A 13,150-nucleotide genomic window follows, 5' to 3' on the forward strand; every position below is an offset into this window, starting at 1 on the left:
TAAAGATAACAAGCGAGCAAAAATCCAAATTTGATTCCCAGATGGTTATCTGTGTACTCACGGTCCCGTTGATTCATGGTTCGGGTGTCACGTGTGTGATAATTTAAGATTTTTCTTTTGCGTTTTTGAGGGTTGTACTTTTTCTTTCAACAGTCATTTAATTCTGTGACCTGATTTTCTATCACTAATGCAAACCTGCTCATTTTCACAGCCAGTCAGTGGGGCAACCATACTTCCTGTTGTGGTTTGTGGCTTGTTTCTGCCTATGAGATTTGAAAGTTGTGTTTTTTTAGGTCATATTTTGTTCTCTCCCACAATTCTGTTCTGAAAATGTTTCCTCTGGTTTGTCAGCTCTCCTATCCTGAGAGCTGTGATTTACACTTGGGATGTGACCAGCCAGCTGCGAGCTCATCCAAGTGACTGAGAGAGCACCAACAGGCTGGACCCTCACTGTGTGGGGAAAGGAACCACAGAAAACCCCCATCCCATTGTCACCCATGCACGCACTCTTTCTCTTCAGCTTCTGACCTGTGCCCCGTTGAGCAGAGAAATGCCAAACATAAGTTGTATCATTTCTCAACAGGGGAAGGGAAAAGAGAAGGGAGATCAGTTTTTGTATGTTCCTTGGTACCAGTTATACAGGAGTATTTGTAGCAGCTTTCAAGGAGGCTGTATGTCACCGGCTGGGTCGCAATGTATCAGACCAAATAGATGAATTAAAGTAGGATAGTATTAGCATAATTGGGAAGGGAAATTATGAATAAATAGGGAAACCTGTGTAGAAAAATACTCCCACCCAAAGCAAAGTAATTTGAGCTCTTTGCCTGAAATGTAATGTGGTTGCAGGTCCATTTCAGAAACAATGCTCAAGACTCTGTACTTCAGTAACCATGTTTAAATACTGATGATTCATCAGACTAGTGCCTGCTATTGCATGTTATTACTCCATGGACTCCGAGTAAGCTGGCCCTCCCCAAGTATTCAAAATACTTAGACACAGAGCTAACTCAGACACTGCCCCTTTAAGAAATCTTGGCAGGAGGTGTGACTTGTCTCTGCTCTTGTGCTTATTGTTCGTTGTGAAGTTCAGGTTTCTCTGCTTTCAGAGTTAGAATGATAGTATTTGCAACAGCATCGGAACTGCCCACAAATTCCTGAGACATGCTGAGGCTTTGCCCTTTAGTCTGCTGAGATCCACCTAAATTGGTGTGCGACTGAACAACAGAGCACTTTCCTGAAGTGATATTTGGCTGATTCAGTGGAGTTTCAATGGTATTTCTGAGACTTCATGGATTCCATTTCCAGGCACTTGTTCTCCTGTGTTTGATCAGCATTGCTCTAGGTCGGGGACACAGGAATGTGAGAAAAATTACCTCACTGAGTGCCTATGGTGACTCAGGAGGACAGCAGGTAAGTCCTGATCCTCTACCCAGAAAACTGCTTTATTGTTAGGCAAATGATGGATACTCAACACAATCCAGTACTGCAAAATATTTAGTCAGATTTTGGTTTTGACTTAACTATTAATGATCTTTTTACATGGATACAGTCACTGTGACTGTTCTTACCCAGGGCTATTCTCAGATATTCCACCCTGTCTGGTGTTTTTTTAGAGTGGTTGCAGCAAAAATGTTTAGTAAAAGGCCTTCTGTAACTGTCATTATTTTCATACCTTATAATGAGAGTGAGAGTTGATAGCTTGTGTACTCTGAGTAGAGTCACATCTGTTGGGTAAATGTGGCTGTCCTAAATATATACTGAAGGCTACGTGAGGACTCTGCTGTATGCACTGAAGGGTATTAAAGGGTTCTCCCATTGTACACTGAGGAGGTGAGGAACATTCTCCTGTATATACTAATAGGCTAAGGAGATGTCTCCTGTGCATATCAAGGCGATAAGGAGAGGTCTCCTGTATACATTAAAGAGATAATGAAAAGTCTCCTGTGTATATTAAAGGGATATGGAGAAGTCTCCTGCATATAGAGTCATAGAGTTATACAGCACAGAAACAGACACCTTCGGCCTATCGTGTCCATGCCGGCCATCAATCACCAAAAAAAAAAGAAAAAGGAAGCATTCGTAAGGGCTGGAAGGCTAGGAACAGACGAATCCCTTGAGGAATATAAAGACAGTAGGAAGGAACTTAAGCAAGGAGTCAGGAGCGCTAAAAGGGGTCATGAAAAGTTATTGGCAAACAGGATTAAGGAAAATCCCAAGGCTTTTTATACGTATATAAAGAGCAAGAGGGTAACTAGGGAAAGGGTTGGCCCATTCAAGGACAGAGAAGGGAATCTGCGTGTGGAGCCAGAGGACATGGGCGAGGTACTAAATGAGTACTTTGCATCAGTATTTACCAAAGAGAATGACTTGGTGGATGATGAGCCTAGGGAAGGGAGTGTAGATAGTCTCAGTCATCTCATTATCAAAAAGGAGGAGGTGTTGGGTGTCTTGCAAAGCATTAAGGTAGATAAGTCCCCAGGGCCTGATGGGATCTACCCCAGAATATTAAGGGAGGCAAGGGAAGAAATTGCTGGGGCCTTGACAGAAATCTTTGCATCCTCATTGGCTACAGGTGAGGTCCCAGAGGACTGGAGAATAGCCAATGTTGTTCCTTTGTTTAAGAAGGGTAGCAAGGATAATCCAGGAAATTATAGGCCGGTGAGCCTTACGTCAGTGGTAGGGAAATTATTAGAGAGGATTCTTCGGGACAGTATTTACTCCCATTTGGAAACAAACGAACTTATTAGCGAGAGGCAGCATGGTTTGGTGAAGGGGAGGTCATGTCTCACTAATTTGATTGAGTTTCTTGAGGAAGTGACAAAGATGATTGATGAAGGAAGGGCAGTGGATGTTATCTATATGGACTTCAGTAAAGCCTTTGACAAGGTCCCTCATGGCAGACTGGTACAAAAGGTGAAGTCACACGGGATCAGAGGTGAGCTGGCAAAATGGATACAGAACTGGCTCAGTCATAGAAGACAGAGGGTAGCAGTGGAAGGGTGCTTTTCTGAATGGAGGGATGTGACTAGTGGTGTTGCGCAGGGATCAGTGCTGGGACCTTTGCTGTTTGTACTATATATAAATGATTTGGAGGAAAATGTAGCTGGTCTGATTAGTAAGTTTGCGGACGACACAAAGGTTGGTGGAGTTGCGGATAGTGTTGAGGATTGTCAGAGGATACAGCAGGATATAGATCGGTTGGAGACTTGGGCGGAGAAATGGCAGATAGAGTTTAATCCGGACAAATGTGAGGTAATGCATTTTGGAAGGTCTAATGCAGGTGGGAAGTATACAGTAAATGGCAGAACCCTTAGGAGTATTGACAGGCAGAGAGATCTGGGTGTACAGGTCCACAGGTCACTGAAAGTGGCAACGCAGGTGGATAAGGTAGTCAAGAAGGCATACGGCATGCTTGCCTTCATCGGTCGGGCATAGAGTATAAAAATTGGCAGGTCATACTGCAGCTGTACAGAACTTTAGTTAGGCCACACTTAGAATATTGCGTGCAATTCTGGTCGCCACACTACCAGAAGGACGTGGAGGCTTTGGAGAAGGTACAGAAGAGGTTTACCAGGACGTTGCCTGGTCTGGAGGGCATTAGCTATGAGGAGAGGTTGGATGAACTCGGATTGTTTTCACTGGAACGACTGAGGTGGAGGGGTAACATGATAGAGGTTTGCAAAGTTATGAGCGGCATGAACAGAGTGGATAGTCAGAAGCTTTTTCCCAGGGTGGAAGAGTCAGTTACTAGGGGACATAGGTTTACGGTGAGTGGGGCAAAGTTTAGAGGGGATGTGCGAGGCAAGTTCTTTACACAGAGGGTGGTGAGTGCCTGGAACTTGCTGCCGGGGGAGGTGGTGGAAGCAGGTACCAAAGAGACGTTTAAGAGGCATCTTGACAAATACATAAATAGGATGGGAATAGAGGGATACGGACCCGGAAGCGCAGAAGGTTTTAGTTTAGGCAGGCATCAAGATCGGCGCAGACTTGGAGGGCTGAATGGCCTGTTCCTGTGCTGTACTGTCCTTTGTTCTTTTGTTCTATTCTAATCCCATTTTCCAGCACTTGGCCTGTAGCCTTGTATGCTATAACATTTCAAGTGCTCATCTAAATACTTCTTAAATGTTGTGAGGGTTCCTGCCTCTACCACCACTTCAGGTAGTGTATTCCAAAATGTTTCCTCAAATCCCCTCTAACCCTCCTGCCCCTTACTTTAAATCTATGCCCCCTGGTTATTGAAACCTCTGCTAAGGGAAAAAGTTTCTTCTTATCTACCCTGTCAATGTCCCTCATAATTTTGTATACCTCAGTCAGGTCCACCCTCAGTCTTCTCTGCTCTAAGGAAAATAACCCTAGCCTATCCAGACTCTCTTCATAGTTGAAATGCTCCAACCCAGGAAACATCCTGGTGAATCTCCTCTGCACCCTCTCCAGTGCAATCACATCCTTCCTATAGTGTGGCAACTGGAACTGTACACAGTACTCCAGCTGTGGCCTAACTAGTGTTTTATACAGATCCATCATAACCTCCCTTCTCTTATATTCTCTGCCTCAGCTAATCAAGGCAAGTATCCCAAATGCCTTCCTAACCACCTTATCTACCTATGCTGCTGCCTTCAGTGATCTGTGGACAAGTACACCAAGGTCCCTCTGACCCTCTGTACTTCTTAGGGTCCTACCATCCATTGTGTATTCCCTTGCCTTATTAGTCCTCCCAAAATGCATCACCTCATACATCTCAGGATTAAATTACATTTGCCACTGCTCCGCCTATTTTACCAGCCCATCTATATCATCCTGTAATCTCAGGCTTTCCTCCTCACTATTTACGACACCACCAAATTTTGTGTACTGAAGGGATAATGAAAAATCTCCTGTGTCTAAAGAAGGGATAATGAGGTGTCTTCTGTGTATATTAATGGAATGAGAAGTATCCTGTGTAGAATAAAGGGATAAAGAAATGTCTGCTGTAAGTGCCTATGGGAGAGAGATGAAATCTCTTGTGTACACTTAGGAAAGAATCTCCTCAGCACACTGAGGAATGCAGAAAATTTCTTGTGTGGGTGAGAGGAATATTCTGTGTATTTTCATAATTCAGAGTATGGTTATGAAATGGCACTTAACTGACACATTGTGAAGTCTGTGGTTAAATATTGTTCACTGTAAAATCACATGATTTACAAATAGAAGACCACACTATCCTGCTGTGACATGGAAGAAGAAAGTGGAACTTTGCACATACAGGTGAGAACAAACAGAAGACAGCACAATATGGCACAAGTTAGTACATGGACATAATAAGTAATATTAGAGATCGTACATTCTGATATCAGTGACAGAGTGAGGCAGAGGGAAAATAACCAGATCAGAGATCAGAAAGAGAAAAGCCAGGGAGAAATATGCCAGATATGATTAAATAAAGAGGAACACAGCACAATGTCAGGTCATTTTGCAAATATGGTTTAGGGAACCTAACCCTCAAAAGACAGAACTGGGCTTGTTCTTATTTGAATAAGTAAGATTGAGAAGTGGCATGATCTTTAAAGGAGGACTGTCTTCATGAAAAGGAATTTATTGAACATTTTCTGTTGAGTCAGTAGGGTTGTATCTATTCTGGATTTTCTTCCTGCACAAGTGGGGCACTAATAGCCTTACATCTCCAGTATCACTCATGTTGTGATTTAATTGGGCTCACAGTTGAAACCTGAATAATTTAATATAGATTTTATTTCTGTTTGCGTTGGTTGTACAGTTTGGTTGTGGCCAGGAATTATTGCAGTGGCCTGGAGTTGGTGGATTGTCCCATGATGGGTCTCAACACTAATGAAGTCCAACCCTCAAAATGGACCAGGCTTTATGCCAAGATTGCCAGGCAGTCCGCTGGCACATTCTGTCAGCCAGTTGCCCAAAGTCTGCTTGGCAAGGGGGTTTGGTACGGGGTAATGCACCCATGTGGGTGCCTGCAGGCTATTTAACCATGGGGGGCGTCATAGTCCAGTCTAATCCTGTCCGTCGCCTAGCTTTCAGGAACAGGAATTGTGGTTTCTTTAATTCTACCACCCACAACCCCATTCCTTTGTGCAGTGTTCCTGCGACCAATTGGAGTGCTCTTACTGCCTGCTCAGAAAAGACTGGTGGTTGGATATAGTACATTGTTGGTCTGTAATGCCCAGTTGCCCATTAGATAGAGATAGGATCTTACTGGGCTTTATTGCCCAGTTCCATGCTGGACAAAACATTTACCAAACAAATAATTAGGGGCCGTGGGGGGGGGAGGGGGGGTGGGCAGGGGGGGGTTGCTGAACAATTATTTTTCTAAACTAATCATGATCAAAAGTATTAGCAACTAAGTACTTTAAATGTGAAAAGGGATGTGAAAAGGGATATGAAAAGGGATGTGAAAAGGGATCTGAAAAATGGGAATATCGATAGCCTCAAGAGCCAGCTGAAAGGTATCTAAGCACAAGAATGTGATTTGAACTGGAATCATGATGGGTAGGCAGCAACTGAAGCCGTAACTGGATTCTCAGTGTGTCAAATATTAACTGAGTAGATTTTCTGCCAAGTTCAGGCTGAACATATCCAGGTAACTGGAAGTAAAACAAAACTTGGAAAGCTGCTGCAACCTTCCTTACTACTTTTTAAGTTTGTGGTTTATTTGTGGTTCACTTGGAGAAAATGCCAGGCATGAGCTAAGCAAATCAGAAAAAGGGAGATGGGCCAAGATGAAAGGTCAGTGACCTGAAACGTTAACTCTGCTTCTCTCTCACAAATGCTACCTGACCCGCTGAGTGTTTCCAATCATTTTCTGTGTCTATTTCAGATTTCCAGCATCCGCAGTATTTTGCTTTAGGAATGAATAACTGGTGTCTGACATGCTAGCTTGGTTTGTGCCAACACTTAGAATTAGACTTCCAAAGAGTTCTGTTGCATCAATTTCCATCGTAAAGTATTTCCCCTTGGCCTATATGCAAAGTCACATCCAATCCTTTGCCTCCTGTTTGACACGGCTTCTGTCAATTATGCAAAAGGCAGGAAAAGGAATGCTGGCTTTTTTAATGTGAGCTTTCTCACATGGCTGGTTACACCTGGTTTTATATCACACGGCTAAGGTCCCGGTGGCTGGAGGATGTAGTTGGTGCCACTGAAAACTGGAGGGAATTCAGCAAAGTTGACTTGCTGTCACATCCAAGCCCAGTTCTGTCACACGGGTCTGTTTTGTGAGGAGGGTACAAAGTATCTACAAAGAGATATAGATAGGTGAAGTGAGTGGGCAAAAATTTGGCAGATGGAATATAATGTGAGAAAATGTGAGGTTATCCACTTTGGCAGGAAGAATAGAAAAACAGAATATTATTTACATGGAGGGAATGCTGCCGGACAGAGGGACCTGGGTGTTGTACATGAATCACAAAAAGTCATCATTCAGGTACAGCAAATAACTAGGAAGGTAAATGGAAGGTTGTCATTTATTGCGAGGAGGATGGAGTATAAAAATAGTGAGGTCTTGCTACAACTGTACAGGGTGTTGGTGAGACCACACCTAGAGTATTGCATACAGTTTTGGCCTCCTTAATTAAGGATTGATTTAATGACATTGATCACAAGTCGTGGGAGTCAGTTGCCAGCATTCGCCAGAGCTGGCGGGCAGCCATAAAGACAGGGCTAAATTGTGGCGAGTCGAAGAGACTTAGTAGTTGGCAGGAAAAAAGACAGAGGCGCAAGGGGAGAGCCAACTGTGCAACAGCCCCAACAAACAAATTTCTCTGCAGCACCTGTGGAAGAGCCTGTCACTCCAGAATTGGCCTTTATAGCCACTCCAGGCGCTGCTTCACAAACCACTGACCACCTCCAGGCGCGTATCCATTGTCTCTCGAGATAAGGAGGCCCAAAAGAAAGAAAAGAAAGAATTAAGGAGGAATATACTTGCATTGGAAGCAGTTCAGTGAAGGTTCACTAGATTGATTTCTGGGATGAAGGGTTATCTTATGAGGAAAGGTTGAGCAGGTTGGGCCTATACTCATTGGAGTTTAGAAGAATGAGAGGTGATCTTATTGAAACAAATAAGATTCTGAGGGGGTTTGACAGGGTAGATGCTGAGAGGATGTTTCTCTTGTTGGGGAATCTAGAACTGGGGGGCACATTTCAAAATAAGTGGTCTTTCTTTTAAGATGGAGATGAGGAGGAATTTCCACTCTCAGAGGATGGTAATCTTTGGAATTTTCTTCCCCAGAGAGCAGTGAAGGCTGAGTCATTGAATATATTCAAGGCTGAGTTGGACAGAGAGAGTCTAAAGAGAGTCAAGGGTTATGGGGGCAGGTAAGAAAATGGAGTTCAGGCCACAATCAGATCAGCCATGATCTTATTAAATGGCAAAGCAGGCATGAGAGGCAGAATGGCCTAGTACTGCTCCTGTTTCTTATGTTCTTATTTTCTAACCTGTGTAGCTCTCTCACCAGTGTAGCTCTCTCAGCTGTGAACCTCTCTCACCTGTGCACCTTTCTCACCGTGCATCTCTCAGCCCTAGCAAAATTAAAGTTAATGGAAATCAGGGGGAAACTCTCCACTGGTTGGAGTCACGCCTATCATAAAGGAAAATGGTTGTGGTTGTTGGAGGCCAATCACCTCAGTCCTAGGATATTGCAGCAGGAGTTCCTCAAGGTAGCGTCCTAGGCCCAACCATCTCAGGTGCTTCATCAATGACCTTCCCTCCATCATAAGATCAGAAGTGGGAATGCTCGCTGATGATTGCACAATGTTCAGCACCATTCATCACTCCTCAGATACTGAAGCAGTCTGTGTCTGCAAGACCTGGACAACACTCAGATTTGGGCTGACAGGTGGCAAGTAACATTTGCATCACACAAGTGCCAGGCAATGACCACCTCCAACAAAACAGAATCTAGCTATTTCCCCATGACATTCAATGGTATTACCATTACTGAATCCCCTACTATCAACATCCTGGGAGTTATCATTGACCAGAAACTTAACTGGATCAGCCATATAAATACTGTGGCTACAAGAGCAGGTCAGAGGCTGGGAATCCTGCGGCAAGTAACTCACCTCCTGACTCCCCATCTACAAGGCACAAGTCAGGAGTGTGATGGAATACTCTCCACTTGCCTAGATGAGTGCAGTTCCAACAACACTCAAGAAGCATGACACCATCCAGGACAAAGCAGCCCGCTTGATATGTACCCCATCCACCACCTTCAACATTCACTCCCTCCACCACCGACGCACAATGGCAGCAGTGAGTATCATCTACAAGATGCAGTGCAGCAACTCACCAAGGCTCCTTCGACAGCACCTTGCAAACCCATGACCTCTACCACCTAGAAGGACAAGGGCAGCAGATGCACGGGAGAGGTACACAGGTGAGAAAGGTGCACAGGTAAGAGGTACACAGGTGAGAAACATGCACAGGTGAGAGAGGTGCACAGGTAAGAGGTGCACAGGTGAGAGTGCACAGGTGACAGTTGCACCAGGGAAGGAGTTTCACAGGAGTGAGAGGTACACAGGTGAGAGGTTCACACGTGAGAGAGACACAGCTGAGAGAGACACAGGTGAGAGCAACACAGGTCCACACCACCATCTGCAAGTTCCCCTCCAAGTCACTCACCATCCTGAGTAGGAACCATATTGCTGTTCCCATTCACCGCTGCTGAGTCAAAATCCTGGAACTCCCTTCCACTGTTTGTGTACCTACACCACATGGATTGCAGCGGCTCATGAAGGGGGCTCACCACCACCTTCTCAAGGGCAATTAAGGATGGGCAATAAATGCTTGCCTTGCCACATCCCATGAATAAATAAAAAAAAACTGTTCATCTCCCTTACCTGTGCACCTCTCACCTGTGTCACTCACATGTGTGTACCTCTCACCTGTGCACATCTCACTTGTGTCGCTTTCACCAGTGCCTCTCTCACCTGTGTCTCTTTCACCTGTGTACCTCTCTCCTGTGCATCTCTCTTTCCTGTGAAACACCCTCCCCTGTGCACCTTTCCCATGTGCACTTCTCTCACCTGTGCTCCTCTCTCACATGTGCACCTCTCACCCATGCACGTCTCATCTGTGTACCACTCTCTTATGTACCTCTCTCTTATGCACCTCTTACCTGTGTAGCTCACTCTTGTGCACCTCTCTCCTATGTACCTCTCTCCTGTGCACCACTCTCTTGTGAATCACTCTCCTATGTAGCTCTCACCTGTGCACCTTTTACCTGTGCACCTCTCTCTTGTACATCTCTCTTCTGTAAACCTCTCTCACCTGCGCACCTGTCTCCTGGGAGTCTTTCTCCAGTGTACCTCTCACCCTTGTACCTGCTGATTCCACCACAGCACATCATTGTTGCTGTGGATGGTGACTGGCTTCCCCAATTGATGTATTGTTGATTAACATCCATGGTGTCTCCCATTCTATTGGGGTCTGCTTGAAAGCCTCCAAACTTCTCAATAACCTCTATACTGACGAGAACTTTCTGGCAACCGTTTGCCGGGGGGAACTGACAACGTGGTGGTGAGCACTGAGCCTTTATTGAGATCAGGCCATCTGAAATTTAAAGACCCCCTTGAAACACATCAATCTGTCTTCCTTTTCATTGGCAAGTTTCCCAAGCCCCAGAAAACCCGTGTTGGAAAAGTTACATTCAAAAGATGTTGAAATCAATTGAAACCCCCCAATATCCATGTAATTCTGATATAAAATGCAGTGTTAATTTCTGACCCATGTGCTATTGATCGTACTGACTCCAGTCAGCAGGTTACTCACATGCAGCCAGACCTGCATCAGGTAAACCCGGAAGCCACACAACCCCAGTGTATCTGTTCTTGGGTATTAACCTTCCAGCCATGGTTCCCAAAGCTCTCCGCCACAGGGATTTCCTTGAGACATTTCTGGTTGTGGTATAGAATAATTGATAGAGTTTGATTGCTATGCTTAGTCAACAACTGCTGTATCATATTCTATCATGGCACTACCAGGATTGTAGAAGGTCAAATAAATGGACCTTGCTCTTTTGTCATCTTGCAATTCTTACATTCCTATATCTGCAAAGTGCAGCTGAATTCCTGTTGGAACAAAGCTTATTTGATGTTTTGCTGTTTTATGATGTATTGAATTTGTTTGTAAAGTCACACATTAACATTGTCCAGTAATTGAAACCACCATTTTTTTTTACTGATGGGTGGGAGTTGAAATTTGTTTTAAAATACGCACTGTCCTTCAGAAGATCAACAATTTGATTAGCGCCTTTCAACCAAGCTTCTGCATCCTGGTTCTCACAGACAGCTGGGCTCCAGTCTCCATTTAAGTTCGGTCAAGGAAAGATCAACTTCTATTTTAATTCCAGTTTTTCCAAAATTGTGCAACATAAGGTACAGATATTTTCTCTAGTTGACACATGACAAGAACTCTGCCTTCATCAAGTCAACAGGAATTATGCCCTGAAGGAAAATTACCTTCTATCCCATGTTACACTCACTCAATCCAGTCAATTTTGTACTGCAATCATTGACTCTGCCTGCATAACAACTGTCACTGCATTTTAACAAGTAATTCAATGTGAAAGGTGCTGCCTAAAGCATATTTTTTTATTCTACTTTCACAGAATGGTCTATTTTTATAAATCTTGAAATCAGATACATTGCGCTGAATTTTACAGACCCCCTGATGTTGGGGGTCGTGGCGGGAAGGGGCTGGAAAAAGCCTCCGGGAGAGGGTCGCCATGCACCCCGATGGCAGGAAGGCCTGGCCCGATATTGCTGGTGGCGGCGAGGCCTCGTGGCGGACCCCACGCCGTTCGGTGTTTAAATTAATTAAAATCAATGAATTGATTACCCTTATGCTCCCGCTGTCTATCCTGGTGCAATCTTCGTGCTGTTGGCTGGCACTCCCATGCCTTCGGATGCTCATCTGGGGAGCCAAGGCGGAACACTGGTGGGGAGGGGGGAGGGGGTAAGTTTCTCAGTGGGGGTGGATGGGGGAGCGGGGAAAGTAATATCATTGGCGTAGGGAATGGTGGGAAGGGTTATTGTGTAAAGTTCATGCACTTGGTGGGAGGAAGGTCAGGTGGACAAGGTAAGTGTTTTGAGGGGAGAGAGGGCAAGTAATTAATTCTATGGTTATTGCGGGGGTGGGAGAGGGGCAAGATAAATTGATTAGATTTTTTAAAATCAATATTGTTAAATATTTAAATTGAATGGCAGGGCTCAAAGCCCTTTAAAAATGTCAGCGCCTGTGCATAGGCAACTGATGTCATTGCCAGGGACGGACAGCCAGTCCCCTCCACATTATCAGTGGGAGCGGGGGAAGGGGTTGTTGTCCGGTCCAGCTATTCCCGCGTTCGGCGGCATGACGATAAATTTCAGCCCGTTGAGTAGTAATGATATGAGAGTGATATGTGTGGGGGCTTAGGTGGATCTAACTTAAGATTCATAATAGATCTCATTTAATGCCATACACACTCTTTATAATGGGCTCTGAGAACCAATTTGTATGACTCTATTTGTGTGCAGCATCAGCGCTATGGTGTGTTAACTGAGAGGAGACAATAACTGCAGAGCATGAAGCAATGAGGAAGTACAGCAAGGAAGCTTGATAAAATGATCAGCTATGAATCACCGTCATCTCAAGGCTTGGGGGTGGCCTTTGGGTAATAGGCTGAGTCACTGTACTGTGCCTGGTCTCTTAATCAGTTAATCCTCATCTAACCACTAGTTTATAATTAGTGACAAACTTAAGGACATGGGATGATGAGTAAAAGTCAACCAGGCCAATGCAGCTAAAGAATCTACACACAAAAATAGAGAGGGCCTGTCAAAGGCTCGCTGTTAAAGGAACTGGTTTGTCATTTATTGATGTTCTGTATCTCCGGAGGATTTTGTACATTCCACAGCAGCACCTTGTTTTGCTAAAATCCAGCTGTCTCCATTCATCTTACAGTTACCAGGCTGATGAGAGATGACTGTTGCATTTTTTCAGCCTCGTTTAATGTTTTCTCTAACATTTCTTCAATAATCTTTGCTTTCTTTTGCCAACTTTATCAAAAAAGAACAAAATCTCTGCCAGACACAGATAATGTGAAAGCAAAATGAAATTGCTTTTATATAGCTTTGCAAAATCTTTCTTTCTGAACCATAAGCACGG

General features: G+C 44.3%; 1 protein-coding gene across 2 annotated transcripts in view; it reads left to right on the forward strand.

Annotated features, from left to right (window-relative positions):
* The first annotated feature begins 1,071 nt into the window (after nt 1-1,071).
* LOC137380189 (interleukin-17 receptor E-like) overlaps nt 1,072-13,150 on the forward strand; it is an 83,872-nt gene continuing 71,793 nt past the window's right edge. The window contains exon 1 of one of the 2 annotated variants that reach the window (XM_068051957.1): nt 1,072-1,410. In XM_068051957.1, the coding sequence (XP_067908058.1) occupies nt 1,270-1,410 (141 nt within the window). In that variant the 5' untranslated portion in view covers nt 1,072-1,269. The remainder of the gene's footprint in view (nt 1,411-13,150) is intronic. The other variant, XM_068051958.1, reaches the window with a different exon arrangement.

Source organism: Heterodontus francisci, chromosome 19 (assembly GCF_036365525.1).
Source record: "Heterodontus francisci isolate sHetFra1 chromosome 19, sHetFra1.hap1, whole genome shotgun sequence".
NCBI lineage: Eukaryota > Metazoa > Chordata > Chondrichthyes > Heterodontiformes > Heterodontidae > Heterodontus > Heterodontus francisci.